This window comes from Tinamus guttatus, unplaced genomic scaffold, assembly GCF_059628265.1.
Source record: "Tinamus guttatus ecotype Peru unplaced genomic scaffold, ASM5962826v1 Tinamus_guttatus_pri_ptg000325l, whole genome shotgun sequence".
NCBI classification, from domain to species: Eukaryota; Metazoa; Chordata; class Aves; order Tinamiformes; family Tinamidae; genus Tinamus; species Tinamus guttatus.
In genome coordinates this window covers 850,458-864,949 of record NW_028288859.1, presented here as the reverse complement: position 1 = coordinate 864,949, position 14,492 = coordinate 850,458, and the positions used below count along the sequence as shown (strand labels likewise).

General features: G+C 43.1%; 1 protein-coding gene across 1 annotated transcript in view; it reads left to right on the top strand.

Annotated features, from left to right (window-relative positions):
- The window catches only part of KIF5C (kinesin family member 5C), a 66,929-nt gene that overhangs the window by 16,173 nt on the left and 36,264 nt on the right, over window positions 1–14,492 (top strand). Inside the window, exons 2-6 of the mRNA XM_088529156.1 lie at window positions 1,777–1,867; window positions 7,188–7,261; window positions 10,763–10,867; window positions 13,329–13,377; window positions 13,919–13,974. Coding sequence (XP_088385282.1) covers window positions 1,777–1,867; window positions 7,188–7,261; window positions 10,763–10,867; window positions 13,329–13,377; window positions 13,919–13,974 — 375 coding nt within the window. The remainder of the gene's footprint in view (window positions 1–1,776; window positions 1,868–7,187; window positions 7,262–10,762; window positions 10,868–13,328; window positions 13,378–13,918; window positions 13,975–14,492) is intronic.

Genomic DNA, 14,492 nt, shown 5'->3' with positions numbered 1-14,492 from the left:
AAATGACCTCCTCCTTGCTCTGCCTGGCTCTGTGCTGGAACAAAAACATGGGCCCTGTTGGCTCTTCAGGATGGCTGTGCTTTGGTGAAGCCTGAGAGAGTCCTGTCAGAAATCGAGGAGCTGACAGACATCAAGGTGAGGGAAGAGCCCAAACCCTGCAGTTTGGTCAGGATGAACTTCTGGATCGAAGTGTGTTTTGTGCATTGGCACAAACTGGCACTTGCCTTGGCAGAAGGTGCTGAGCGCAGGAGGCCGCTTCGGACACTGCCTGTTTTCCTTGGATATTATTGACTGCCGTTCCAGTCTCCCATGGTTTTGCTTATCTGCTGTTGTTCAGCTTTCCAGAGAAAAAGGAATCTGGGGGCAGAGGTTAGGCTTGTGCAGCACACTTGGAATTGCCGCTTTTCCGTGTGCCGGACACGCGGGCGCAGCGAGCGCCGCTGTCCGCAGTTGCAGCGTTGCAGGTGCTCCCTGGCCTTGTAGCTGTGTCCGTAAAATCCAAGTGTGTCAGGAAAACGGCTCCTCGAGCCCAGCCTGGCCACCAGCCGCAGGGATGGCCCTGGGCTGAGCAGCCCGAGGCTGCTGCTGAGGACATCAGCTGTCCCTGCTGCCTGGGATCCCATGGGATGCTGTTTCGGGAGGCCGTGTCCCGTCTTGGCAGGCAAATACCACGGGCTTTGGAAGATTAGGAAGAAGATTTTATGTACCTGCTTACTGTACTTATATAGAGGAATCTTATTTTAAATGTAGACGCCTTCCTTGATTTTACTGAGCTGTAAAGAACTGAACTCTTGCCTTAAGCTCCTAGGTCTTTTAAGTACCTTTTGAGCTTGTTTTTAGGCTTGGTGTACGCGTTTGAAAAACCTGTGCTTGCAAAGAGCAGTCCCAGATTTCCCGAGCGCGCGTGCCTGTCGTTGCACACTGTGTGCCTGTGAATAAGCATCTCTCGGGGGGATGGCTCCGGAAAGGGGTGGCTAAGTGTTTATCATGTCTGTGGTGAGACTGGGACTGGAAACAGCCTCAATAAAGAGCTCTCAAATGACATTTTGAGCTTTCATGTAAGACATCCTGTTATGTATCGGTGCTAGGAATAAAAGCTTCTGCGTGTGGTACTTTTGTTCGTATTTTTGCATAGAATACAGCCTCAGGACAACAGAATATTGAACTGAGCTGCCTTTTAGTGTGCGTTTACCCTATGATTTTTATGAACACGCAAACACACTTGGTTTTGCTAGCACAGAAATGAAGTGAGGCCGTTTGTGCTGAAGCAGCGTGTGCTGAAGCAGCGTGTGCTGCGCTGCCTCCGTGTCAGCAGAACGCGACGCCCCGAGCTGCTCTGGTCTGAACCAGCCCCCAGCCCGGCTTTCCCTGCTCTGCTGTAACACACTCCTGGTATCTTTTACAAATATCTGTATGGATGTTCTCCCTGAAATCCCAGCAGAGGGAGAAAATAATCAACCTTCAGTTGATGCTATTTCAGCCTGTTGTTTCATGCAACTGCAGTGCGCTGACCCAGATGTGAATGCACAGAAAACATATGCTGCTATTTATTTGCTGACTACAGAAAAGATGTTTTTGGAGAACATGAGATGTGACATCTGTTTAGCCACAGATATATTATAGTTTCCATTCCTTTCAACGTTTTCCTTTTCAGTAAAGTGAATTCTGCACTGTACGGTGCCTGTTTGGTGACGAGGTGGGAGTGGGGAGCTGTATAGCTGTTACTTAAAACAACAAAACAACTTTTATCTTACAAAATTTCTGTTTTGTTTTCAGCAAGGGAAGCCGTATGTCTTTGACAGAGTGTTACCTCCTAATACAACCCAGGAACAAGTTTATAATGCCTGTGCCAAGCAGATTGTTAAAGGTAAGAGTGTTCCCATTTTTGATAAGCAAGAGAGTGTACCCCTGCTCCCTCAGCTGATAAGGATACGATAATAAGTGTTTAGTTGTCTGTACTTGGGTTTAGTAATCAGTATTTCCAAGATGTGTTTTTTGGGAACTTCTTTTTGTTTGATTGATTTTTCAAGGATAAGAACTTGTTTGGAAAGATTAATTCAAAAACAGCTGAAGGAGCTGGAGTAGTTGTTCCTTAGTACACTTAGAAGTGTTCCTTCCGTCTGACTGCAATATTAGCTTTTGTGCTATGTGATAAATGACAAAAAGCACTTCTTTATGCCCTGTAAGAGTATTTGGTAGGGAATCAGTGTGCAGAAGCTGTGTCTTTGAGTGGAGGGATTGAACTATTAAAGGGAAATGTAAAAGGCGCTGATTTTTGCAGCTGCTTTGCATGCAAATAGCCTGCATTTAAAAATGAAATGAGAACCCAGGTGCCTAATGGATAACACTCTGTTTGAAACAAAACCTCCATAAGCTTATTCCAGCTTTAAGATTTAACTTGAGAATCAACTTTTTGCAGTATTTTCATTTCCCATCATACTTCTTCCCCCTACCCTCCCTGGCTCCCACCTGCCCCATCATCAGCTTCAGACCCTCCCCTGGCCTCTGACTGCTGCTTCACCTGTGATTGTAAGAGGTGCCTCAGCATCTCGGCGGTTACTGGAGGCCTTGGCCTAGTTGTTCTCCAGTTCTTTCAAAATGCAATTATTTGGTCCCTTTTATTTATTTATTTTTAGATCAAAGTATGCAGAATATCAGAACCAGTGTCCAAGTTGTGCTTTTATGCACAGCCCGTGCAAAGCAAGGCTGTATGTTTCGTACAGTGGGATTTCTTTGGCATGAGAGACTTGGGGTTGCTCAGGGGCACAGGAGGGCTGAAGGGCTCTGTAGCCTCTTCTGCAGGAAGCAGCATCTCTGGAGACCTCTGTGTGCGGCCTGTGGGGAGAGGTCCTGCAGTGATGAGCAGTTTTGAGGAGAAATCCTGGGTCCTGGTTTGGAGGAAATCGGTTGGCTCATGCCGAGAGCCTTGAGCACGTTAACATGCTTGCGGTCCAGGTGATCTGGGGATCAGGAGCAGAAACTAAATGTTTTGATGTTGTGGAGAGAAAACGAGTCATGCGCCTTGAGTTGTCTGTTTGCAGGGGGCATCCTAGTTACAGAATCCCTGCACTGAGGTGGGTAAGACTTTACTAAAAACTGATGGCATCGGAGCTGTGTCACTGCGCTGCCATCAGCCGTGCAAGCTGCTCTCCTTTGAGCTGCTGGGGGAAATGAAACCTGCTTTGAGATCAATTCGCAAGAGCAAAATGAGTGTCCAGGTCTCCTCTCATTACCCATACAGGGTGCCCGACCTCCTAAATTTAGGTACCTTCATCTGGTGTGTTCCAAAGGTCTCTCGGAGGACATGGCCGAAACACTGTTGTATGTGTGGTAACTTAGTGCTGTGGATACTTCGAAAGGAGAGCTTGTTATTTGTGTGTGTGGGAGAGGGAAAGCAGCTGTTGAAGTGAGTTTGGGTTTCTGGACGCCAGTTTCCTAGCTGGAAAGATGTCAGACTTTCTTGGTGAATTTAGGTTAGTCACTTTAACGTCCTGTTATTTTGTTCCTTGGCCATGACATTGTGATACGAGTACTTCCTTTGCTGTCCAGCCTCATTTAGATGGTAATGCCTCCTAGGTGATTTTGCATGGTGTTTGTGCAGGGGTTGTCTGTATTGGACTCCTGGCTTGTCTGAAGTTTTTTTGTTTTATATTTTTGGGGGAAGGGGTAAGCTGCTCCAATACAAATATCATTATTGCAGAAACCTCTACCCTGGGTAGGGTTAGTTCATTGTGCCTTACATTTTAGTTATTTTTTAAAAAAATTTAAGACCTAATAAAGTAAAGAATACAACATAGGGGCTTATTTCTGATAGAGTTGAACAACAGAATTTACTGCATGGAAACAGCAGCTGAGTGCATTGCACCTTAAACCTTGCAGCATTCTTTAGCTGGAGCTGCCAGTTACCATTTGTTATTAAAATTCATTGTATTCCCATAAAATGGCTGATGATTTTATGGGATTAATCTTAAAAAGAAGCCAGCTGAAACGATGGCTGTAACAACTATGTTGGCAATGGAAGCGATTGCTTGGAGTTGGGTGGGAGCAAAGGGACCGCCAAGCGAGCGGGCGGCTTTCGCACCCACAGCGGCTGGGCACACACGGCCCCGTGGGTCCCCGTGCCCTGGCAGGGCTGCTGCGTGGGGAGTCCCCTCTGCTGCAGACGCCCGCAGCTCAGGACCTTGTGCTAAAGGGGTTTTTTAACCAAACTATCAAATATTGCTAAGTACAGAAGACTAGAGTAGTGCGGGATTATCAGCTTTTGCTTCGCTTGCCGTGCGAGTCTAGTGGTCTAGTGCCATCAAACAGCTTCACCTTTCTCATCTCTGCAAAAAGATGTTTGTATCTGCATTTGGCATCTGTCCTACACATAGAGGGAAAGTATAAAATGGCCTAAGCTATTGCTGAGCACTGCAGCTGCAGGCCAGTGTACGTGTGAACGTCGATGCCTTTGTGCTCTGCAAGGAAGAGGAAGTTAATTGCTGTAATGATTTTTGGTGGTGGGCTTGTCATTGATTTCTGAGGGGCTCGCACTGGGGAGCTTAGTGATTTTATTTATTTATTTTTTCTGCTCCAATTATAAACACAGCTCTTGAATGCTTAATAGTACAACTAGAGAATTTGGACGTGGGAAAGACCATTATTGGATTAACTGGGTCCTAAAAGCGAGGCGGGAGGGACCTGTGTGAGCCCGTTGGATCTTCCTGCTCGGCAGCGTCACTCGTGGTGCACCAGAGAGGTGCCCAGCGCGGGTGGCTTGCGGCTGGGAGCCCGGACTGCGTCTCCTGGTCCTGCTCCCCTGTAATCCTGCTGCCCAGAGAGCTCTGCCCGAGCGCTCCCTGTCCCTTGGAGCTGTGGCCTCTTCCTTGTCCCTACAGCATGTTGCCATGTGCGTGATGTGCTGCTCCTCGCAGGCAGCACCCTCCTGTCACAGGCAGGAGTTGAAAGGTGTTTGGACTCTAGGTGAGAATTTAGAGGCAAATGGGAGTTGCATGTGTTTGTTGCTCTAGGACTCCTGAAAATCCCCCCCAGCAACTATTTGTGTTAATTGGTGCCTAAATATCGTTGCAGTTCTGGTTCTGTGTCCTCTCCAGACACTTTCATTCAACTTCCCTGTGTTCTGGTTGCCATCTAAAGAGGCAAATAAGTCTTTTTCCTAATCTGCTTTGCAGTTACATTTTAGTTTAGAATTAAACAAATTACGAATATATATAATGTAGTATTTAGTAAAAAGGAACAAACTTTTTATTCAAAATATTTAAAATGCAGTTGCATTAAGTAATGCCTTTGCTAAAGGGTATTTTGAAATGTAATATTAATCTGATGGATTTTTAAAAAGAAAAAGGAGATGTATAAAAGCTAAGTGCAATTGTTACCTGCTGTGAGGCTGCTGTATCTTCCAAGGGCATGAACAATGGGGGTTTGTTGAGGAAAAGAAAAAGCCATTAAAATTGCAGCCTTGAAGCTGCAGGTGAACGGCCTGTGAGCAGGGAAGCGGGATGAGCGGCCCCGGGGCTCCTCCTCGGGAAGGGGTTTTCTCCACCCTGCTCTGCCCTTCTTGGTGCAGCCCTTTCTTTGCAGCTGGGTTCATTCTGTGTTGAGCCACAAATCCATACGGGTTCCCTTCAGAGAAGAAATGGTGCATTCATGTTCTGAATAACGTGAAACCCATAAGGTGAAACTTAGCTCTGTTTAGAAGCCCGTGGGGACATCATGGGTGGAAGGTGTGAACGCCGTCTTGTGCCACTCTAGGACTTTCCTTCCACTGCCCTTTTTGTTTATTAGTTATTATTACCTATTCTAGCCCTTCTTTCCTTAAAGAATGACCAGTGCCTCTCTTTCTGTAAGCGGATGAAGCAGCTGCGTTCTTCCAACATGTGAATACTGCGGTGACCATATTTAGAATATTGTCTCCAACTTGAATCTTTTCCCCAGACTTCAGTTACCCAGCACTGATGTTTGGAGGGCTGTACAACCTCTGTTAATGTAGCTCTGCGGCTTGTCCTCCCTAGCTCTCCATTTACCCCACAAATTAAAAACAAAGAAGCAAAACCTACCTTCTGTATTCAGCTCTAGTGATTTTTAAAAGAATTTATAAATTTAAATTTTTAACAAATTTTTAATTTGCTCCAGTTTTATGTTTCTTCAGTCTTTCCATGTAAGAAACAGCTGAGGGCCTGTGTTGCGGTAGGCTCTGAGGAAGATCTTTCCTTCCCTTTTTGGGAGGCAGAGCTGGGGCAGTGCCTGGGTGCCGCTGGCACCAGCGGGACAGTCGGATCCGGCCTTGGACTGTATGGCCTGGGAAGGAGCGCGGAGGGGAAGCCCCAGAGCCGGTGCAGCACGCTTGTGTGTGCGCCCAGAGGCACCGAACCTACTGCCACTTGCTTTTCGGAGTATTTTTTCCTGTTTTTTATTATCAGCTATAATAGTGTTGCACGTTTTTGCTGCATAAAAGTTTCTTGAAGGGGCTCTGCTTAAGTTCCCTTGCCTGGAGAAGGTCCAACAGGGCAGTCTTTTCATGGGAGCGAATGTGTGTGGGAGCGTGGCGGGTGTTGGATACAGCCCTTTGGAAAGCACCGGTTGTTCTGGAAGGCTTTCTCACCTGCTATTTCCTTCCGTCTTTTGAAGACTTTTATTGACATTATCCATTGCAAAATTAAAAATCGATGTTTTGGATATCTTGAAGTAATACCAAAAATTGTTCATTGTGCCTTGGCAGAAGTATCCTTTCAATAAAGCAACTCCATGTTTGTCTGACATCCTTCCCACTTTGCTTTACCGCTTTGCAATCCAGCTTGAAAGCTGCTGAAGTCATGAACCACTGCCATGAACTGCCCATGTTATAGTGGCAGAGAAAGAATAAGTTTTCTTTTTTAATCTTCTCTTTAGTACTTGATTGTTTTAAATGCAGGTAACTAAATCTTCTGACTTCCTTGTCAGACAGATATATTGGTGGTGCCCTGGAAATTTTTTCTCGGGGAAAGTAAAAGGGATTTCACTGTTTAATTAGCTAATTCTGATCTGGTTGTGAATAAACTTTTTTGCCTTGAGACTGTTACATATGTTATCTTTTTCTAAGTCAGCCGATAAGCTTTGCAAAAGACCTGTGAAGCTGCTAATATAGTTTATTTTATTAGATGCCACAAGATGCCAGTGTGAGTTTTAATTCTTTTCCCTTGTTCTTGCAGATGTTCTTGAAGGCTACAATGGCACGATCTTTGCTTATGGACAGACATCATCAGGCAAAACTCATACTATGGAGGTACAGTGGCAAAATTAATTCTGTTTGGTAGTAGCAGGAGAATTATGTATCAATTGTGGGAACAAAACAGTTATGTGGAGCGCTGAGCTGTGAGTGGCAGATGAAAAGAGCAGTAGGTACATTTAGCTTCTAATGCTTTCTAAGCTTGAATTTTTGATGTGTATTTTTTTTTTCCAGAGATGGTCACGGATATGTGTGCAAAATAACAATCAGTGAGGGAGAAGTACTAACTTTTCCATAACATATTTATCCTACCAGTTTGGGTATGCGTTTAAAGGATTTGAGTGAGATATGTTAATCCACAAATTAGAAAGGCGACAGTGATCTGCAGAGAACCTGCCTTGCATGCAGGAGAGCGAAAATTCATGCCTTGGTTATTGGTTTTCTCATTTGCACTTCTCTTCTGGGAATACCTCTGTCGTGCTGCAGCACAGATGGATGAATTTGAGAATCATTGCTCTGGACAAAGGGAATACCAACTTCCAGTAGCTCTAGTCCTGAGTCTGTCTGTATTTCCAGAATACAAAGTATAACAATGTAGTGCTTTTCCCTCACAAATCCACTTAGACTCTCAGGTAGATGCATTTAAGTGATATTTTAGTCTCCTGCTAAAAATGGAGGTTTAGCAAAGCATGAATTATTCACTGGACTGCTGTGTAACTATTAGCCTAAGGTTGTTCAATCACAGAAGCTCCTCAAGCTGGATGTGTATATTTTAGAACATCTCAGTTCCACTATGAATTTTAAGCAGAAGGTCTAATACAAAATAATACTAAATGAACTGAAAGAAAATAAGAAAAAGCTGCCCTTCCAGTCGCTTAACAGTGTCAGTCCGTGACAGTCACAATGTCTGTGATTAACATGGGTGACCTCCCTAACCTGAAGGTTAAACGAGAAAGAAAGCAATATTCTCCGGAGCCCATCGGCGTGGGGGAAGCACTGCTCAATGCCGCAGTTGCTCCTTTCCTGGAGGATGCAATAACTGCTGCCTCGTGTCTAATTAAGTCTGTCCTTGCCTCCTTTGGAGCGAGAGGATGGAGGGACCCGCTAGGCCGGGCCTCGCAGATGGCACAAGGGCTGAGTAATCCAGCAGCTCCCAGTGTAATTAGATCAAAATGTCTGCGGGGCTGGAGCGGCTGCTTCCCCCTGGCGTGGGGAAGCATCTCCTAAAGTCAATTTATAATCAGAATTGCAAGCTGTGATAGAGAAAATCACTATTGGAAGACGCCTTTTTTTTTTTAAGCTGCCATTTTAAAGTACATTCAAGTCTATATTCAGTTTTAATCCCCCTTTTAACCCCATATCCTCTTGTAGCACTACTATAGTATGTAGTAGAAGAAAAGCTAGTCCAAAGTTGAAGAAATATTAAATCTTCTAGGTAAAGCTCTTGCAGAGGATTTTCTGTGACATGCTTCATAGTATTAGTGTTCAGCTTAAGCGGGGCATGGCAGTACAATATGGCCAGAATAGATTCTCTGACATACACAGGTCTTTCTCCAGTGCTAGATAAAACACTTGCCACCTTGCATAGCAGGAATTCTTAAAATTACATGGATTTCTTCGTAAGATTACACTGATGGGCCTGGCCTTTCAATAGTTTATCCCCATGGGTTGCGCCTGTTACGCTGACTTTCTGAAATTGCGTGCCATGCTGCACTTCTCTAGCTGCTGCCTGCTGTGTTTAAACGTGGAAAATGATGTTCTTATTAAAATGAAAGGCCTTAATGAGCAAACTCTGTCCTGGTGCTGGGAGGTTTTTTTTGACTTCAGCTCTCCGGTGAAAGGAAAGGGATGCGTAGAACATTTTAATTAAATTATCTTACATTTTGTCACTTGCATTTATTTTTGGTACCTTAGGAATCTTGCATCGTGCACTATTTTATAGTATATGCATATATATGTGTGGGTGTCTATATGTATGTACACACATATATACATGCCCATTACATGCTTTTGATTGCATTGTGCATTGAAGAAGTATTGAATGCAAATCTCTATACATCACTGTTTAGAAAAAAATCCTTTATCCTCTTTGGAAAGACCAACTCCAGTTAGGTATCTCCATACAGAGCAGCCAGTGAACTCCAGGGAGAAGAATTGAGCAGCATGAAAACTGCATTGCAGTGTTTGTTCAATAACAGCTTTGTGTAACAAAACTAAGGGTTGTGCAGCGACGTCTTTGCTAGTGAGACTTAAAAATAAGTGTGTAGTTTAGTGGTGTGTGCATGTATGCTTTTTTTCCCTCTCATTGGGGATCCAGTTTATTTCATCATTATTCTTTTTCATTTCCATGATATGAAGAAAAAGCATATTGTACAACAAAGACCTCTTAGTTTTGAGGGAGCTTAACAGGCTGTTGTATGAAGTGCAGAAGTTAACTGCTCCCACTGCAAAGGTTAATATTATTTATCATATAATATTAATTGTCTGGATATAGATGGGTGTAGTTTTACAGGGAAGGCAGTTCACAATCTAACTGATTCCCACTGGTCAGTCAGAAACCTGCAGAACCTTGAGAAAGCCATTCTGGCTCATATGCTTTCCTTCCAGTTTTGCTAAAACTGTTCTGATCTACAAGTAAAATTACTGAACAAGTTAGAAATAAAAACACTAATGTTCTGTGATTAGGATTGTGTGGTTATCTGCGTATTTTGAAAAATGCCTTACCAGTGTTTGTGGTGAGAAGGTTTTTGTGCTCAGGATTGACAGTAATGCTTAAATGAGGTTTGAAGATCTTCTGTTTTCTATATTCTGTTGATGTCTTATGGCTACTGAATGAAATGGTTTTTAAGGAAATTACGTAGAGTGTGTGGAATTAATAACACAATTTATGCTGTAGTCAGAAAAAAAAGGTTTTATTTCATGTTTTTGTTCAGTTTTTAGTGATAGCTTTCCTTTATATATTTGGCTTGCCCGGAAGAGCAATGCAGCTGAAAAGCGATGCTGCCAGGAAATAGATTCTCTTTCATGTTGGGTTCCTCAAAGAGCAGAGGGAGGTGGTTGTTGCTTGGTCGGAGCGCAGGGCTGTTTGTAAAGTGCTGTGGTCTGGCAGGAGGCCCAGCAAGCTGAAACCACAATATTTTACTCTAATCCCCAAATCCTCACAACCCAGCGTTCCCGCTAGCTATCTAGTACGGTGGTGAAAGAGAATCCGAATGCCCTGAAACCTCTAATTCTTGCCATTTTCTCCAACGTTGGACTTTTTAACTGGGAGAACCGGGCCGTAAGTTGTGTTTAGCTCTTGTTCAGTAATCTCTCTCAAAGCGGGGAGCAGCACTGTAAACAGCAGCAGGACTGCAGTGCTTCCCAACGGCAGGAGCTGCCACACCAGCCAAGCTCTCCCTGGGGTGAGGCGTTCTGCCACCCGCGATGCGCCCTCGGATCCAGCAAATCCCTGCAGAGCTGCGGGCCTGCTCCTGGGAGATGCGGGTGCAGGAGGCCCTCTCTTCTCCTGTCCCTGAGCAGCCCTTCCTGAGTGACAGTTTGCTTTTGTGTCTGCAGGGGAAGCTGCATGACCCTCAGCTCATGGGAATCATTCCAAGAATTGCACATGACATCTTTGATCACATCTATTCCATGGATGAAAACCTGGAGTTTCACATCAAGGTAAATGCAGAGTGGCATGTTACGTAATGGGTCAGATGAAGCAGAGCTGGATGTGAAATCTGGATTCTCATAACATTTTTCTGCAGATTTTTTCTTTTTATAATTCCAAGAACTGTTGATGAGGACACTTACTTGAAAAATCTGATAGATTTACTAGCCTAAGGAAAGGCCCTTTGGCAGAATTTTTGGATATGTTGTTGGCTCAGGTTGGCTGGCCTGTTGTAGCTCTAACTTCAGCTGCAGTGGCAGTCCCAGCAGAACAGCTGGAATGAACAGCTTGGTGGTATCGGAGGTGCCTGTGGCCTTTCTCGAGTGGGATGCCTGGTCTTGGTCACCTTTCACCAAAGCTCGCCAACACTCTAAGGAACTATGATAGGAACATCCTTAACTTAAGGCAACTTCCTCAAAAGAATGTGCCGCAGCCCTTCTAGTTATAACCATAAATATTGGTTCAGGTGACACTTAATAGAATATCGATGTGGTGTTTGTATTTCCATTGGTCATCCATTATACAAGGGTTTCAAATGGAGGAAATTCCCCCTAGGCAGTTTTACAGAAGAATGTTTCGAGATCAGATTTATCTCAGGAGCTTACATACAGATTTCAGAAGACAGAGAGCTAAGTCAGTTTGAACAGCTAACATATTTTTTCCCTGTCCCTGTTGTGGTCCCATACATACACTCTTTCTAAAATTCTTGGAAGTGACCTTTAATTCCTATCGCTCCTCCAGTCTCCAAGTCAGAGCAGGCTGGCAGAGCAGGAGTCAGGACATAGCTTGCTCCTAAGTAGACATCAGTAAAATCAGCCAGTAGATTGCAGGAAAAATAACTGCTCTGTCATCCCTCTCCCAGAACGCACGCAGCATCATCTAGCATGAACCTCTGAACCTCTTACTGCCCTCCTGGAGGGACTAGATCACTTCTGCAATGAGAGCATTGTCTGTCTTCAAGCAGCATGTGCTTAAGCAGTATTAGGCAGAAGCATCTTCACAAAGTTGGAATAAGCCATCTGCAAATTTTAGTTGGTTTGTAAAATTCTGAGCTCAATAAGAGATATCTCTGAAGTTATAGAGCAATGGCTCCTACAAAAGTGAGAATGATTTGTTTTCCTCATCTGTAAAACCCTCCCATGGCTTCTGCTCTGCTACTTGATTGTGCTTTGATACCAGCAGATGGGGACCCCTTTGTACTAGACACTAGGCAGAATAAATTCCGGTCCCGCAGCAGATTATCGCTTTATAAATCATGTTCTGCCAGCACCGACTTGTTTCAGTGGTTTCCTATCGTAGTTGACACTTTTGAATATTGTAACAGAAAAGCTGCCTAAATAGCAATGAATGAGTGAATGGTTATACAAGAAGCTGTCAACCAGGGAAATGCGTGTTCTGTCCCTGAGAGCAGGAATTTAACGAACTGTCAGGCTTTTAGTAATGAAGCCGACTTTGAAAATGAGTGATCTTATTTTTTCTCCTTTGTGGGTGATTTTTTTTTCTTTTTTTCCTACCCCTTTATTTTTTTTTCTTTTCCTCCCCTCCTTTTATTAGAGACCCATCAAGAATAGAGAGGGGAACATCTGCTGTGTATGTTGGTCCTCAGCACTATGTAACTAGACTGTTGAAGCAAACTAGTCCAGAGGGTGGTTTGAAATGGAACTCAGATGAAGAAAACACACACGAGCTAAACACATCCGTATGTTAACGACAATGACCATGCAGGAATATCAAATCATCAGTTTAAAAAAAATAAATGTAGCTTATTTTTTCCCATAACATCATATCATGCTTTGTTTAGAATTTAGCTGTCTGGCTAGCTAAAATAATCCCTAGAAACAAACTTATTTGCAGTGCACTTAAGTACCATCCCCCTAGTGCATTTCTGTCTGCTTCAGTCAGAGCTGAAAACCCTTTATGTAGAGTTATTCATTCTCCTTCCTCCTAAAAGTTTTTCTCTTTATTTATTTCAAGGACAGTGTCTGTCTTCAGGTTGATCTCTTGGACCTCTTTCAGGAAAGAGTTTTACATGCACTTAGTTTCATTTAATGCATATTGCTTAGACTTATGTAACTAACTCAGGGATTAAACCCTCTGGTTGGTGCTGCTGGATATCTGTGTGCCTTTTCAGTTGTCAAATTATACCCTACTAGTGATGCTGGACTGGTAATATTATACTCAGTATTTTGTCCATTTTGCATGTCTTGGAAAATACGCTGCAGGTAACCTTTGTGCAGCCTTTTTGTAAAGGTTTCTGCATGAATCAATCACAGCGAGAGAAAGACCAGGTAATGTGACATGTAAATCATTCAAAATGCAAATACTTTTACATGGAAGGTTTGTAATTCAAAACATGTGAGAAATGGGTCTGCTTTTTAGTTTGGTGCTTTTTATTTTGACAAGTATGGAAATAAAAGTACAATCACTTTTAAATCACTGAAGTGTAGTTACATAATGTTTATAATTATTTAGGTTTCCTACTTTGAGATTTACTTGGACAAAATAAGGGACCTACTGGATGGTAAGTTTTTCATTTCTTTCACTTCCATGGCTAAATGGTGTCACGTTCATTGTAGTGAATTGTTTCCCCCTTAGTGCTGACTTGGTTGCTTTCAGGGGGGGTTAAATTTAAGCTATGTGACTGGGTTTACAAAAGAAAATGTTGCAGTTTAAGTCGTAGATTCTTCAGCTCTTGTGCACCTGCTTCTATGTTGCTTGATTATCAATCAGTGAGCATAGAGATTTTTACAGGAGGGCCTGAGTCATTATAAACCACCACTGAATTTTGGTGTACCCTGCATGTCTGATCCTTATTGGTGATGCATATTCTTAGGCTGCAATAGTAGCTGAAAAGAAGAATGTTTACAATTTGCTATAAAATTTGCTTTAAAGAACCACCCCCCCATAGATTTACGTAACAGAAACCATGATGGATAATAAGGAGTGGGAAGTGAGTCCACTCTTAAGCTGCAGAGTTAATGCATTCAGACTATCTGTCATGCCTCTGGCTGACACATCGTTACTTGTGCAGTATTTGTAATGAGCTGCGTCTTTCTTCCTAGTGTCAAAAACAAACCTTGCTGTACACGAAGATAAAAACCGAGTTCCGTACGTTAAGGTACAAGAAAAACCTTGATGCTTGTTTTTTTGTTCTTTCTCAGATGCTCAGCACATGCATTTCCATACAGATCTCAGTTTGTATCCTGATTGAGATGATTCATCTCGTGTTCAAAGTCGTGGATGCTGAAGTACTTTTAGTCTCTGTATTTAAAGAGTTTCTTGAAATATTAATGGGTTTGAATCATTTATGCTTGCTTTATTTTCCTGACTTGAAACACTTACGTTTTGTTATAAAGATGTTAAGACTTAAGTATTCATATTTCTATTTCATGTTGGATCTGAAAGAAATTGAAATCTTGAAGGTTTTTTTTTTCTTTAATGTTTGCTGCATCAATGCTGTGATCTTACCTTTTTAGAACAGGTTTGTTGGGTTAGGAGCAATTGTCAATGGTTTCATGGCTTCCTGTGCCTTCACCTAAATTGTTCACGTGAATGTGCATTGTGCTTGCTGTGAACATACGTGAACCTCAGTCATATACCTTGAGTAGTGCTTTAGGTATTCAGAGGGGAAGGGGG